At 38.5% G+C, this 16,734-nt stretch overlaps 1 protein-coding gene across 1 annotated transcript in view; it reads left to right on the top strand.

Annotated features, from left to right (window-relative positions):
• Positions 1 to 16,734, top strand: part of LOC139114638 (ATP-binding cassette sub-family A member 2-like) — an 88,292-nt gene that overhangs the window by 63,247 nt on the left and 8,311 nt on the right. The window contains exons 27-36 of the mRNA XM_070676475.1: positions 123 to 479; positions 1,120 to 1,761; positions 2,680 to 2,893; positions 3,334 to 3,439; positions 4,387 to 4,562; positions 8,163 to 8,337; positions 8,902 to 9,017; positions 14,252 to 14,399; positions 15,006 to 15,129; positions 16,396 to 16,528. Coding sequence (XP_070532576.1) covers positions 123 to 479; positions 1,120 to 1,761; positions 2,680 to 2,893; positions 3,334 to 3,439; positions 4,387 to 4,562; positions 8,163 to 8,337; positions 8,902 to 9,017; positions 14,252 to 14,399; positions 15,006 to 15,129; positions 16,396 to 16,528 — 2,191 coding nt within the window. The remainder of the gene's footprint in view (positions 1 to 122; positions 480 to 1,119; positions 1,762 to 2,679; positions 2,894 to 3,333; positions 3,440 to 4,386; positions 4,563 to 8,162; positions 8,338 to 8,901; positions 9,018 to 14,251; positions 14,400 to 15,005; positions 15,130 to 16,395; positions 16,529 to 16,734) is intronic.

The following is a 16,734-nucleotide window of genomic DNA, read 5'->3' as shown; positions in this document are numbered from 1 at the left end:
TTCCATGACATAGAAAATGCGTCTTTTTTCTCACGTCAGATAATGATGTCATGAACAGAAAAAGTGAAACACGCAAAATGTAAAATTTGACGTGTACGTTTTGTTTTGTCCACCAAACACAGACCTCAAGGAATCAGGTAATAAACCTGAAGAAACTTCAAATACTCTTCCATCAGAGTATGACATGTCACCACCAACATCTCCGCTGTTTGGCAGACCAGATTCTCCGCTCAGAAACTTCAATGCCGCAGTCATACCTTCACCTTCAAGAGGTCAAAGTTCAACATCACCTCCAGGAGGTCAGAGTTCAACAACTCAGAGCTTGACATCACCACCTAGGGAAGTGGAGTTATCAAATGTTTCCGAAGGGTTAGGAGCCTCATCATCCGATTCAGATGTGTCTCTACAAGAAGTGTACAATAGACAACAGGGTGAAATTGAACCTTTGCTCAGAAACACTGATTCAGAATACTCTGATGGTGAGCGTTTCATAATTTGAATTGCAATGAACATTTGCATGTTTTAAACTGAGAATGGTCACAAAATATCTTTTCAAGAGAAACCTAAAAATTTTGCACTTTATTTTGGTCTCTTCTTTCTTACGTGAAATCTGTTTTTATATCTTTACTTTAATTCTTTAGAGATGTGTATTGACATTTCTACTCACTGTGTTGTCAGCATAAAACATTCATAATTGTATACATTTGAATGAAAATTATGTAAGGCCAACTGTGTCAATGAATTTCTTACTTTTCATTTATCTGATCTGAGGTTTGAACACTCAACTGATATACAGCTATCAAAGGAAAACCAACACGCATGGTGTCAGTATCAAGTCTTACATTGTACAGTGATGCTAACACTTATATCTTAGAGATAAATGAGAATAATCAATACATAATGCAAGCAAATTTCAGTTAATTCTCAATTGCTACAAAAACATGGAAATTAGTTGTAATGGAATCAGTATCAGGTATATAAGCAAGATATTAAGCAGAATGAACACATCCTGCCCAATTGCATCTTGCACCATCTGTAGATTTGATAAAAACCCGCATTGGGAGATTTGTGTGGTAGAATGTCACAAGAAGTGTATATGTATATTGGTTTGTTTTGTAGGTACTGACAGAGATAAGCTTCATGGATTTGAAGGAACAGGTAGCTACACTCTAACAGGTCTGCCACTTAGAATGACCCAATTCACAACTCTACTATTGAAGCGTTTCCATCACACCAAACGCAACTGGAAGGGCTTATTCTCTCAACTGTTCCTACCAGCTGTCTTCATCTGCATTGCAATGACTGTGGCATTGTTGGCCCCACAGATTGGCAATTTACCCCCTCTGGTGCTATCACCATCACAGTATCGCTACCTGGACAACGCGCAGGGAAACTATGTACCATTTGCAGATGAGGCCAGGTACAACAGAGACCATATTGTGTACAAGTCGCCAGACGGTGACGCTGGGCCTGCCAAACTGACATCAACACTGTACTACCCAGCTGGAATAGGTGCAACATGTGTTCTCCGGGATCCATACAATAAGACAATTCTGAGTCAGATGTTTGATGATCTGAACTATACTCTGTCTGATGAGATGATTGCCAAGTACTATGATGATATGTGCTTGCTAGCTGTCAAACACAGAAAGATATATCCCCATCATATTCCCAAGCCAGATGTCTCCGTCTCTCACTCAGGGCCTATCCAAACCTATCCAATGGATCATACAATGGATTACATACAAGATGATTATGACGGTCAGTGTAAATACTGTGCTATAAATAAATCTTATTCATGATTTATTAAACAACACCGACCTGATATCCATAGACAATTGCCACAACTTACATGCTGAAACATAAATTATGTAGGTCCTCAAGTGTTTACACCAAGGTTTCAGAAGGTGTACGAAGCTGAACTTTCAGCAATTGCACTGTTCCAGGCCCAAATATTAATTGCTTTTTCTGCAAAACAATCATAAGTATAATGACTATAGAAACCAAGCAGCATCTACCGATGAACATTGCCAAACAGAAACCCTGATTTATGTATTTCTTCATTCCATTCAAGTTTTAATCAAGATCCTTGTTTCATGTTACTTTTGCTCAATTATTAAATATCAGTGTGACAACAAACCTGTCACATGTGTTTATGCTCTTCAGTCAACAGTCTGGAAATAATGCCCCAACAGCAATGCACAGATACACATGTCTTATTTTGATAGGCATATTGTCAACTTTCACTGATTGAGAAGGTATATGCTAATGATCAAACAAACTAAAAATTAACAAAGAGTTATTCCTTAACCACAAGTATATTTAGTTTGTGAGAAATATGCAAGATGTATCTGTCTCCTTTTTAAACTAATCAAATTATTTATATTTAAAATGTTTGTGTTTATTTTGTACTCATTGTGTGTCAATCATATACAATGAAAAGTTTAAACCATGATTTGATGTGAATGTTTGAACTTTGATAAATATTTTAGTATGCATTCTTGAAAAATCACTTCAATCACCCAATAAATTGGACTGCCTGAAAATAAGGAAATATTGATTTGATAATGTAGTCTACTGAAAGATTTTGAGCTCAAATCCAGAGATGTGCTATGATTATTATTTGTATACTCACCATAGTAACATTTGTAATATAATATTTTGACTATCTTTTCCCAGACATTTCATCAGACAACAGCAGTATCAGATTCCGCATCAAAGAAATACCCTGTGTGTGTGCTGAAAATGGCCATGGATTTTACTGTCCTGACAATGTTGGTAAACCTGATCCACCAAGTCATAAAACTATCACTAGAGATACTTTATTGGATATCAGTGGTAGAAATGTGTCTGAATATCTACTGTACACCACAGATAATTTCAGACTTCAACGGTAGGTTTAATGATGTGAGCGGGATTCAAAATGTTTCATTGTATGTTTTAAAAAATAATTTTTCTTTTGGCATTTTATAATATCTTTTGTATGTGTCATTCTCTAGTAAAAACTTATTTCAGATTTTGCTCAGAAAGAAACGTGCTGACATCTTATATCATTATTCTTTAACTTTTGCTGCATATGTACCAAAAATTTGTTGTGGAAGAATTAAAAGGAGAATTTGTCTTTGGTACAGATTTTGAGCAAAGTAGAGTCTTTTTTAATTTTTCAAAATTTTTGGGCATTTCTTGTGAAAGTTACAATTATTTCTTATGACTAAGATTTTAAATTTCACAATGTTGGTAAATTCCAGGTTCCTTTAATTCAAAAGTGACTTTGAATGATTCTGAGGTGTATAATGTACATGTAACTAATGGTATTTATTATTTTATTTACAGGTATGGTGCCCTAACATTTGGCAACGTCATACCATTTGTGCCTCCAGATTTTGGTTCCCTTGTGCCAATTATCTATAGGAAACTAGCTGTAAGGAATGCTGCAATCGTAAGTAGAAAAGTTTTGATGATTTGAGAAATTGTCGCTGTTGTCTCCCAATGTGTACTGTTTTGTCTCAGCAGTCCTGTGTTAATCCAATTTATGACTTTGCACTATTATATGTACCTCTAATAACCAAGGCGCAGAAGTCTTTTCAAGCATGTATTCCTGCAATACAAAGCAAGAACCAACAAAGAGAGAATGTACAAGGAAAGGTTGATGATAGTTATCAAGGAGAATTGTAAATTTCTAGTGAAAAGAGAAAATTACATTTTACATGAGATTAAAAAAGTTATGGTTCTTTTAAAGAGAATTTGGTGATTGCGTTTTTCACAATTAGTGTATACAAATATTGAAGTCATGTTTATTGTCTTTAAAATTTTAATAAACATAACCCTTTCAGGTCAGTGGTGACATCACTTGAGTGTGCCAATTGGAAAGCAAGTTACCCAGCTGTCAGTAAAATCTCAGCATGATTCAATTTCAATAAAGAAGGGAAAATGAAGGGAAAAAACCAAAAACTGCACTCATGGGTCATGCACTACTGTACCTTGTGTACTGAGTTTCTTTCTTTTAACCCTTTGATTCTTTTAATTTTTCCCACCAAAATTTTAGTGCAAAATTTTACCAATTTTTGCTAATTTCTCTGTAATTTTTTGACATTTTTGGACTAGATGGACATCACTTTTCATAGGCTATACCGGTACATGTAGTTCTTGATCAAAATTTGGAAAAAATCTGAAAAAAACTGAGGGTTACATTATATATTGAGACAAAGTTGACTTTGGCACTCAAAGGGTTAATGTTGTATCACTTGTCCTTAATACATTCCTGTATGCTTTAAATATGATGGTTTGACCTACATACAGGGAAATGGGAGTGAAGTAAAGATAAAAATTACACAGTTAATGTTTATTTGTCATTTGTTTGTTTGTTTTCCCTTTTTTTCTGCCCAGGCCTGGTACAACAACAAAGGCTATCACAGTATGCCAACTTTCATCAATGCTCTGAACAATGCCATCTTGAGAGCTAATCTAGACCCCAACATTCATGGAAACCCATCAGCTTATGGTATCACGGTCATTAACCATCCTATGAATAAAACTGACTCAAGTCTCTCTGCAGAATACATGTAAGCATACATTGGGTGAAAAAATCCAGAAAGCCACTTCGCAATATAATTTCTTCACTGATAAATGTAGACTTTGAATGTTGAACTTCACCAGCTTCAAATACTAAAACAGTGATATTGTAATGTAATTGATTGTAATTATTCAACAGAAGTCTCGCATGCATGAGAAAAAGGCAGCTGTCTCCATACATTAAGTATTTAACCCTTTGCGCTCCAGTACGGCCTGAAACGGCCCAGCCAATCACAGTCCAGAATACCCGATTAGGCCTGATCCGGCTTCGTACGCACACGGTATTGAAATCCCAATCAGGCCTGAGACGGCCTGCACGTTGCTATGTTACACACAGAGTGATTACATCGTTATTTTTGGTCGTGACAAGTACTCATAAATCACTGACGTTCTACAACATCTTATCTCGACGTCACCAATAATTGAATACATTTCCCGCCTCCCCTCATGAATAAACGATTAGTTTCCCGCCCCTTGACAGACGACCTCCTGACCTTATCTTTGAACACAGGCGCCAGATTTACATGTGTGAATATTCATTTAAAAGTTTGTTTTGAACTGCGGATGTCGACCCCGGAAGTACGAAACGATGGGGTTTGGGACATTTTCTTTGGGGATTCCGATTCCGATAGTGATTTTGAAGGCTTCACCACAGAAGAAATAACGGAACAGCAACTGAGAACGGAAATTGCCCGGGAAGCCTATCAGCGTGAAAATGGAAGCGACATCGACCCAACCGAGCTTGCCGAACGCCTGTTGGAAGATCTTCACGCTGACGATATTGATGTGGCCGATCTGCAGTGTTCAGAAAATTCCGATGATGTGACTTTATTTAATTTTAACGGTGATGAGTCTGGGCCGTTCCACGATCTTGGTTGTACAGGCGATCAGCTGGATCTTTTCCGGCTGTTCATGACAGATGATTTTCTGGATCACCTTGTCCATGAGACCAACAAATACGCGCAGTTCAAGCAAGATCGCTTACAGAAAGTTGATGCCGATTGGAGTCCGGTCGACAGAAATGAAATGAAGGCGTATTTTGGTGTCATTATCTTAATGGATATCCACTCTTTACCCGAGATACGCGACTTCTGGTCAACAGATGATCGTCTCCATGTACCAGGGGTGGCGAAAGTCATGTCACGAAACCGGTTTATGAAGCTGAACCAGTATTTGCACGTCAATGATCCGTACGCTGAGCCTGACCGACAAGATCCCGGCAGAGATCGACTTTACAAAGTTCGCCCTATAATTGACGTAGTTAGTTCTAAATTTCCGATGAAGTTCATGCCTTTCCGGGAAATTTCGATCGATGAAGCCATGTGCAAATTTAGCGGACGGTCACCGATGATCCAGTATATGCCTGCAAAGCCCGTGAAGTGGGGATTTAAAATTTGGTCGGCTGCATGTCCACGGACTGGATATACGTTTGACATGATCCCATATGCCGGGAAAGGAGAGCAGATTCAACACGGTCTCGGCTACAGCGTCGTTGTCGATCTCACCAGCAGATATTTTGGCATGGGACATCATCTTTATTATGACAACTTTTTTAGTTCTCTGCGTCTGGCCGTTGACTTGTTGAACAGACGTACGTATGTCTGCAGCACTGTTCGCAAAAACAGTAAAGGCTTCCTCCTGCCGTGTCAAAGTCAGCGACAAAGTTGAAACCAGGCGACTATGTTTACCGGAAGAGTGGTGAAATCATAGCGACACTCTGGCATGACAAACGCAATGTAACACTGCTGAGTACCAACTGTAATCCCGGTGGAGTTGAAATTCAGCGAAAGGGAAAGGAGATGTTTGTACCAACAGTGGTGAGAAAATATAACAGCTTCATGGGCGGCGTAGATTTGAGCGACCAGATGGCATCGTACTACCCGATCAACAACAAGTACATGAAGTTTTGGAAGTACCTGTTCTGGTTTTTCATCGATCGGATGATAATCAACGCCTTCATCCTGTACAGCATCGCCCATTTCCAAATCCCAACCGAAGGTACAGACAGAAAGATTATCGACTCGATCTTTCAAGCCAGCTCATCGGTGGTTTCACAAGTCGTAGAAAGCGGGGTCCACAAAGCCAAGTTACGGAGCTTGAGAACAGCATCAACATCGACAACATCGCTAACCACAGCTGTGAGGTACTGTCTCCGAACGCCAAACGGAAGAAGAAATGCTGTCGTCAATGCAGTAAAACTGGCAAAAAAAACACCAAAAGGCTATCCAGTTGAGACCACGTGGGGCTGCAAGCAGTGTAACGTCTATCTGTGTAAGAGCGAGTGTTTCTTACAGTACCACGCGTCAATTTTGCGACGTTGAGCGATTTCCGGTGTCCCGCGAAAAATGTAAACAATGTTTGCAGTGAACGCGAACGGCTTTGAAATCTAATCTCTTGTTTGTGACTTTTATTCACCCTGAACAGAACAGAATATTAATGAACAGCTGATCGGACACTGGCAATTTTTTAGCCAAGACTTCTTCATAAACGTTTATGAGCTTTTCATCAATTTCACTTTGACTTTGTAATTTTCATAAGTTAGTACGCGCGGAGTGAGTTACCCTCCAGCCTCAGGTAAGAATTGAGCGTGTGCTGTTTGCATTGTGAGCACTCCAACTTTGAAAATAATTTATTTCATGATAAAATTGCCATCATAATTTACTGTTTTGGTCGAAAAAATTTTGTTTTGCACACTTTGAAGTTCAAACACTTCATTTTCAAACATTCAACTTAATCATTTTCTGTCACACTAATTTCATCACCCATACAAAAAACTCAAACTCTAGTGTTATAAAAATTTTATTCAGCAGCTTCTAGGAATTCCTATCTTGCCTGTAAAAGAAATAATTTGGTTAAACATAAAAATATGCACCGTATTCAATACTTATTTTCATGTGTGTACAGTGGCAGTGCAGTGCAAAATGCTGAAAAGTTTTGGGATTTTGGGACCCTGATATGCAAATTTTCAGCTGGGCTTTGCAACAATGTTGCAACAAGGCTGCACTGGGTCGCAAAGGGTTAAGTATACCCCAAGATCTGACCAGTTCACGACATATGCATTAGCGAGTGTATAGTTGAAGTGAACTAGTCAAAACCAAGTTGTATTACCTATTGCTGAGGTAGTTTATTGCTATAATACCGTAACAGTGTATTGAAATCGTGGCAGGAAATGTCAAGAAAGGAATTTCTCTCTAGCAGAGAGTTTGTGCCCTCTCCAAGCGTGCTATATCGTGAATATAGCACGGTTATTTTGACATTTCGACCAATTACCTGTATTTCGTTTCACCATTGATATACTTGACATGTTATGATATAATTAAGTATAGACAGGGTCAAAAAGTGTGTCATCTCTACATATTGCTTCACTGGGTTTGGTGATTGTACAGCATTAGATTCTGTAAAGTGTACACTGATACATATTTAAGCCAAACTCAGACAAATTCAACCTAGCGGAGATCAATTATCTAGTAACAGAACTGTAGAAATTTGTTTTGTACAATCCTGAACAAGTATCAGAGATCCAGCACCCTCAACTCTCTGCTGCTACATTTGAAGCATTTTCTGAAAGAAATCTGGTATTTGCTTTGCAGACTCAGGCGTACTGATGTGGAGGTTGCCATCTTCATCATTGTTGCATTATCATTTGTGCCTGCCAGTTTTGTCTTATACCTGGTGTATGAGAGGGCTTCCAGAGCTAAACATTTACAGTTTGTCAGTGGTGTCAACCCTGTTGTCTACTGGGCATCCAATTACACATGGGATATTGTAAGTACACTGCAATTAGCAACTATACAATGGTTCAAGGACACTTTGCCCATCATTGCTTGCTTGACAAAGGTTAATACTTTGAAGTTATAGTTCAATATCGTGCTCAATTGTGACCAAATTGGCCATTATGTTTGTCTCATAAAATATTATTACATCCACAAGTTTAATGGCATTGCTTTGCATTTGTAATTTCAGGTGGCATGTAAACACAGCACCACATATTATTGTGCCAGTCAGTGCCAACTGTTACAGAGTTATTGCACCAGTGTCTATTTCATGACTTTGTTCACACATGATTCTTTAATCAAAAACATCAAATAAATATGTGAAAATGGGGCATTGATTACAGGACTATGTCAACAAATAAAAATGTCATGATCTGCTAGATTTATTTGATTCTTTTAACCCTTTCACCCCCAGTTCCCTGTGTACAGGTCCAACTTTACCATAGAAAACAATGGATTTGGGACAAACCATGGTGGTGAAAGGGTTAAATGAGAAATATCATCATATGTGGTATTCATCTGTATGAAATGATGTTTTTCAATTTCTTTTTTATAGTTGAATTACTTCGTGCCTGCTACTTGTTGTATAGGTATACTTCTACTGTTTGATGTCAGGGCTTACACATCACCAACAAACATGCCAGCAGTAATACTGCTATTCTTGCTGTATGGGTGAGTGTCATTTTACATATTATCTGAATGACTCAATTAGGCAAAAGCATTCTCTCAATGGTAGCATGAACAAACTTTGAAAAAAGGTGCCAAAATGAGTGGAAGATATATTTACATTTGATGTAAATGTATCCTAGAATCACACATCTGAACATTTTGAGTTTTTAGAACTTTGATGGCCAAAAGAGATGAATGGAATTTATAGTGTAATGGGCTAGATGACATTTGTAGCAGTTTGTTAACACTTTATTGAGGTATTTCGAGGTATCAAAAACGGAGGAGTGAGGGACAAAGTGCGGGACACGCAAACTGTAATTTATGGCACTCTGAGGGACGTCCCGCACTGTGTAAATATGGGACTCTGAGGGAACGTCCCGCAGAGAGTTAAAAACTGGACTCTGAGGGACGGGGGCGCCCACTACGATGTACATTGGTCCGGTACGCGCTGACGCGTTACTTTTCAGTTTTGCTTTTTCGTTCAGCAATGGATCGCCAACGGCGTCGTCGACATTTTGAAGCCTGCCGACAGAACGCGAAAAGAAAGATGCAGCTACGCCAGGAAATCGCTTCTAACGTTTATTTCGTTTTTAGCAAAATCATTAGAAGAAAATATAACTTTCTATGTAGCCCATTCTTCATGATGTCCTGTCTGATGTGGCCCTTGGATTGCCACCACTGTCATGGCGAGAAATGGTATAATATCACAAGCAGATCGTGCCTCGAAGTTTATCGAAATGCTTTTACGTAAAATCTGTCTGGAGACGTAATTTCTCGTGTGAACAGATTATGACATAGCAACCACAGTCCTAGCCTTGCGTACAGGTCTGTGTGTTCCCGGCGTTATACGGCCTCTCACATGTAGTAGGCCGTATAACGCGGGAACAGAGTAGAGTAGATCGAAACCCAAACGGGGTGTTATTATAGGAAAGGCAGTGACTTATTTTAAAGCTGAATAAAATGCTGTTTCTGGTTGTGTAAGTCTGTCGATCGAAATATATATTTTGTTCCCAGTTGATTAATCATGGGGGATGGCAGTCTAGATCTCCCCTTTATGGTTCGATATTTACTGACTCGTTCCTTCTCATTTTTGTCAATCGATGAAAGCATTTTCGTCTTCCATATTTCAATCTTACTTTGACCGATGTTATATCCTGACCTATAGTGTCATTAGTTTGACCAACGTACAAAGACGTGGCCCATGCACCCGGTTGACGAGATATTTTGCAAAACTGTGAAGAAATATTTGAACACGTACGGCCATACTGTATGCATGGGGGCCCGGGAGACATCGATGTCTCTTAGGGGATGTAGCTTAGGGGATATCAAAGCAGATGAATCAGTTAGTTGAATAAAACATAACTTTTCGGACAAATTTTATGTCAATTTTGTCAATGTCGAACTTTTGATTCGATTGAGAAACCTGAATCACCTGCAGGGATGTCTGTATTAAACATGGACGCACAATTCGGAATAGTTTGTTGTGCTACGTCATACAGGATGTGCTGTTGATTTTCATTCTTTCGTGCAATTTCATTTGTTTGAAGCAATTATCCTTTCATTTGACTGCTCTGTGGGACTCTTCTGGATATGTGTTTTGGATAAAAAGAACTCTACAGAGAAAGACATAAACTTCGACGGTGATAGGTATACAATATCGGTTCGATGTGAGATTACAAGTTATTTTAGAAGTTCTCAAAACCAGTAAAAATAATTCTGCGCGCCACTTATTATCCGTGACCGCGACCATTGTTTTTGAAGTGTTCGACGGTCGATGATCGGTAGATTAATGAAGATATATGTTACTGAACTATCGTGTGATTGTTAGCATGGTTAGGTAATAGACGGTGTTGTAGAGGCTATACGGCGAAAGTCCACGGGCCAAGGGAGCATGAGACGTACATCGCATGCTTTCTTACAACGAACGAGCCGTTGGTTTCCATAGCTACTACGTGAAATCCGGCCTCACCGATGTCCCTGTCCTGATTCGGAGAACAACTTTCAAGCTGCGTGTTGAGGTTCAGATGTCCGATTTTTTTCATATTCAAAAGGCTTATTGATTTACAGAGAACGCCCGTCTTTTCTTTAGCTTTAACTTAGCACATGATGGCAATTGAAAATTCAAAGCCAAATAGCCAGTGGGAAAAAAAATCGACGACTCGCTCTCACCAGCGGTCGCAATGAAAAAAAAAATCGAAGTCTCTAAAGTCGGTATCATTGCTCCGCCATGTTTATTGTTGGTTGTACGGCCAGTTTAAAGTCAAAGACTTTCTTCACGGTAAAATTCATATAATTACCATACCGCGGAGTTCCCTGTGCATTTCAATATGTCTATTTGGAAGCAAAAGCGTCACGGACATTCGATCGATGGTGATGAACTTTCTCCAGGCCGTGACATGTCACCAGTTACGAACTTTACCGGTTTTCGATACGAAAGATGCAATATATTATCAGCGTTGTTCACGTTGTGTTTTGAGTCTGATATCGAATATAACAGGAAAAAACTAACGATTAGAGTGACGACAGAGACCATGCCCGATACGGAAATTGACATCAACTTTTGCATTGAGCAGAGACTTCAGACTAATATATAAATGTCGACAATATAAAACATTGAAAAATGCCAGAGAGAGAGAGAGAGAGATAGAGAGGGGGGGTTTACGCTGCCCGGAGCGGAGACCTTGGCAAGCGAAGATGGTCAGGGAGTTATGAAAGTCCCGCTCAATTTGCTAGAAATCTGAAAAAATATAGTTATGATCTTGCACTAAAACATTATTTTTCGAAATTCACAATATGCTGTATTACAGAAACCTGGGCAGTATCAGATGATGATTTTACAAACTGGTTACCATCACATGTATCTTATTCTGTTTTTAGGAAACGCCATCAAAAGATGGGTAGAAATTCTGGCGGTGTCTGTGTTTTTATTTTGAAAGAAATTGATCGTTATGTCAAAAGAATTTATAGTAAGTCTGTTGATGGTGTGTTTCTATTAATTGATAAAAATGCTTTTCATACTTTAAGAGATATTGTTTTATGTGGTGTGTACATTTCACCTGAAGGTTCAACAATTTATAGAGAAGGTGAACCAAATGGTATTGTACGGCTTGAAAACTATATCACTGAAATAAGTTCAAAGTTTGAAAACTGTGATTTTATCTTACTGGGTGACTTTAATGCGAGAGTCGGTGACTTGATAGACTACGTTGTTGAAAATGAGGAAGATAATTCATTGTTTCAAACTAACTATGACAGTGATGACTTTGAAATGCCTAGAAAATCTAGGGATAGAGTTGTGAATAACTTTGGTCGTTCACTAGTTGAACTATGTTACAAACAGAATGTCCACATGGCCAATGGACGATTTCCGGGTGACAAAGATGGAAATTTTACTTGCTGTACTGTCAATGGGTCAAGCACAGTTGATTATGTAATACTTAGTACAAGCTTATTTAAATATGTAAATGATTTTATTGTCGATACTTTGGACATTTCAGATCACTTCCCAGTCTGTTGTTACTTGCACTTTCATAGTGATCTAGAGTTACAAACTGATAGTGTTGAGGATTCCATGCGGACTCAATCCTGGAAAAAATTTCGTTGGAAAGCTAATTTACTTGATGATTTTAAACGGAAATTACAAGCCGAGACGGCTCAACATTTTGACGATTTTTATCGAGATTTGAACGCATCAAACATAGAAAATGCTGTGAATATTTTAACAGAGATTTATTCCAGGGCTGGAGTTGACATGGCTGTGTCTTCAAAAAGCAGTAAAGCTACACGCAAAATTGAAAATAACAAACCTTGGTGGGATAACACCACCTATTCCCATAGATCTCAGAATATGTCCATATTGTAAAGGTAATGGTATTACAATCATAGAAGATGAATGTCACTTTTTACTATTTTGTCCTTTGTACGAGTTAGAAAGAATCAATTTTATACCACAGAAATTTCGTGTTTTTCCGACACAAGACAAGTGCTTTGCTTTGTTAAGATGTAAAGAAACGGATGTACAATATAAACTATCTGTTTTTGTTCATAAATCCTTTAAGAAACGAGAATTGTTTATACAAGCTCAAGAATAGTCTTGTTTTGTCTGATATATATTTTTCTCTGAGTATATGTATGTTTTCTTTCTTCATGCAATGGGCTGAGGCCTTAGCATTTTGGAATTAAAGACAGGATAGATGGTCAGGGAGTTACAATATATTTCCAAGGGCTGGCACGCGATGTCAACTTACGGGTCGTCCGTCGTGCGGCGGGTGCATGTCACAGATCGCTCCGTCTGTAATCGCGGCCACTTTTGATGTGACACCCACGTGCGTTTGAGGGTTTTTTGTTACCTAATTTGTCGACCTCACAAAATTTCACAGTTCATGCTTTGAAGCAGTCTCAACATGGCAAACATGTCTCGCGTAAATTTCATCCTCGTCGTTCCAATTAATTCAAGACTGCCCATAGCATACAGCCCCAACACGGGGAACACGCAACTCTCTTCACCTACACGCCTTTCGATAAATTTTCACGTAGTACATGCAGTTTCAGCGACCTGCAGCGCAATGTTTAGTAAGCCCTATCTCCATGGGCCTGATCGTGATTTTGTGCTATACCAATGCACATCGTTGGGGGCGCCCCCTCCCTCAGAGTCCAGTTTTTAACTCTCTGCGGGACGTTCCCTCAGAGTCCAATATTTTACACAGTGCGGGACGTCCCTCAGAGTGCCATAAATTACAGTTTGCGTGTCCCGCACTATGTCCCTCACTCCTCCGTTTTTGATACCTTGAAATACCTGTTTTGTGCTATACCAATGCACATCGTTGGGGCGCCCCCTCCCTCAGAGTCCAGTTTTTAACTCTCTGCGGGACGTTCCTCAGAGTCCAATATTTTACACAGTGCGGGACGTCCCTCAGAGTGCCATAAATTACAGTTTGCGTGTCCCGCACTATGTCCCCCACTCCTCCGTTTTTGATACCTTGAAATACCTGCTTTATTGCATGGACACTGCTAATCATTTTGTTGCTTATTTACAGTGTGGAAGCAGCTGATACACATTTCATTGTCTATGTGTTTGAGTTTTTCTCACAGCATCATCATCTTACATCTTAAACTGAAGCTGAACAGATCTCAGAATTTTATATCAAGCTTCAATACTAAGAAATTAACAGGCAGATCCTTTCTTGATATAAAAATGCTAATCATCCATTGCTCATTTGAATTTTAACATTCAACAGGTGGTCATTCACGCCAATGATGTACCCAGCATCGTTCTTCTTTGATGTACCAAGTACAGCGTATGTTTTTCTCATTGTCTTCAACTTATTCATTGGAATTACAACTGTCATTGCCTCATCCTTTCTGGAATTATTTTCAGATGATGAAGTGAGTTTGATTTAAAATTTTGTCACTTTTACACTCTCTCTCTCTCTCTCTCTCTCTCTCTCTCTCTCTCTCTCTCTCTCTCTCTCTCTCTCTCTCTCTCTCTCTCTCTCTCTCTCTCTCTCTCTCTCTCTCTCTCTCTCTCTCTCTCTCTCTCTCTCACTCTCTGCCAGTATAAGTGAGTTGTTATAAAAATACATAGGAAAATAACAGAAGGGAATTTCATCCGTCACTCTGTACTTGTGTAGTTGCTTGGCAGTAGGTTATGTCATTAAAACCTAAAACGACCTAAAAGGAGACGTCTTGCACCACAGACCTCTTCTCCAAAGTTGTTAGTAGATTTGACCACTAATGATTCATGCTTGTCCATTGTTTTTAATAGGGACGATGGATATTGACATAGAGATAGGTTAAGAGTGTTAAGTGTCACAGTAGTTTTGACTTCAATTATATCATTCTCAGGATAATCTGTCTTTCCCATTCACTTTCCCTCATAGTAGCGGATAAAACTAAATGAGTTGTTGTACTTGTGAAATTTTTTATTTATTTTCTCCAACTGTATCTGACAGAAAAACCCCAACGATTTATTTGTTTGCTTTTGTCACACAGCAATTGCGGAAAATCGGTGACATTTTGCATGATGTGTTCATGGTGTTTCCAAATTACTGCCTTGGCCGTGGTCTCATGGATATCGCATACAATGACTACTTCAATGAATATTACTACAAGATTGGTAAGTTTTGCAACACTTTCATGAACTTTGAACTTTGGTAGAGGTGCACTAGCCGTAACTTTGCATGTATTTTCCAGTATTTTTGTTTAGTTTATAAAATACTGTTATTTATTTATTAATATACTTATGTATTTATTTATTTATTTATTTATTTATTTAATGAAATATTGAAATCAACGCTCTACTAGCTGTAACATTTGATGTATTTTCTAGTATTTTTGCTTTGTTTGTAAATGTCTCATTCTTCTGCTACTTCCAAAATCAGCTTGTAATGCAGAGTTCAACTTGTCTAAAAGATTCTGTATGTGTTTCTGTATGTGTGTAATATCCCCTTTTATTGTTGTCAGCACCTTTGAGTTTAAACAAGAATTCATATGTCAACAGTAGCATGATGCATATCAAGGCATTGTTTTTGCAAATGTAACTCGGTCTTTATGCATCACCCATGGAAAACAATAAAATTTTGCATACACTAAAAAACAGCATACAGAACGCTGTTGCCATAACATTTATGGTTTCGAGGCATCCCGTTCCCCAGCCAGTGTGTGCAGTGCATTCTGTGGCAGCCCCTTGGTGTTCACTGTCAAATGGTTTCAAGGGACCCATTGGACCATTGCAAGAATAGGTCGCTCCTGCTCTGTACGTGTAGTTCACACTCACAGACTATCCAGAAGCTTGTCCAAGAGCTATAATGTTCCATACTTGAGCTATAAATTAGAAGAAATTTGTTGATATTGCACAAAAACGGTCAATACTGATGCCAATTTGATGCCCCAGTCATGAATGTAAGACGTATGATAATAAGGTTATTATGAAAAAACAACAAAGCATGCACTCTTCATGTCGGGCAATACGCCGCTGTCCTTGTGCATTCTTTGCAGTATAATCTCATAGTATTATTTATGCTTTCAATCGGGAGAAAAGAAAAATAAAATGTTTCCAGGGCAAAAGTAATAAAAATTGTGTAGCATTATTTTTCATAGCTTAGACAAGTGGCATGGATGACCATTTGGAGTAAAATATATAAAAGTAATGAAATATTTCACTGTGAAATTAAAGGAAAACTGCACAACTTTACACATTATCTAGGCAATTTGAAACTAGATTTGTTTGAAAGTATGATCTTTACTGAGCTTTTTTGAAGGATTTTCGAAGAGAGAGTTTACATGGACCATACCTTGCAATTAATAGTGGTATAATTTCATTCCTTACGGTGGCTGATCGTCATCTAATATTCCTATATTCTTGATTGATTTCACATAACAGGTGAATTTGACAAGATGCGTTCTCCATTAGAATGGGAGCTGACAGCTCGTATGTTGACCATCATGGCCATTGAAGGGCTAATCTTCTTTGGAATCACAGTTCTTTGTGAATACAGATTCTTTTTCAAACCAAGGTAAGTGCATTGCTGTAATACTGATTTCAGTAATGTGTGGAACATTTCTTTGCTTGCGGTGTCAAAGATAGCCTCTTTCTTGAACCAAATTTGACGTTACATCCTGGTATTTTCATCAGTATGAACTTAACACTTTGAATGAGCATTTAGTCACAGCCAAGTATAAATTGCCACCGTAACTCACTTTCAATTAAGAAATTACAACT

Source organism: Ptychodera flava, chromosome 16 (assembly GCF_041260155.1).
Source record: "Ptychodera flava strain L36383 chromosome 16, AS_Pfla_20210202, whole genome shotgun sequence".
NCBI lineage: Eukaryota > Metazoa > Hemichordata > Enteropneusta > Ptychoderidae > Ptychodera > Ptychodera flava.
The sequence above is the reverse complement of the archived record's forward strand: the minus strand, read 5'-3'. Positions and strand labels throughout refer to the sequence as shown.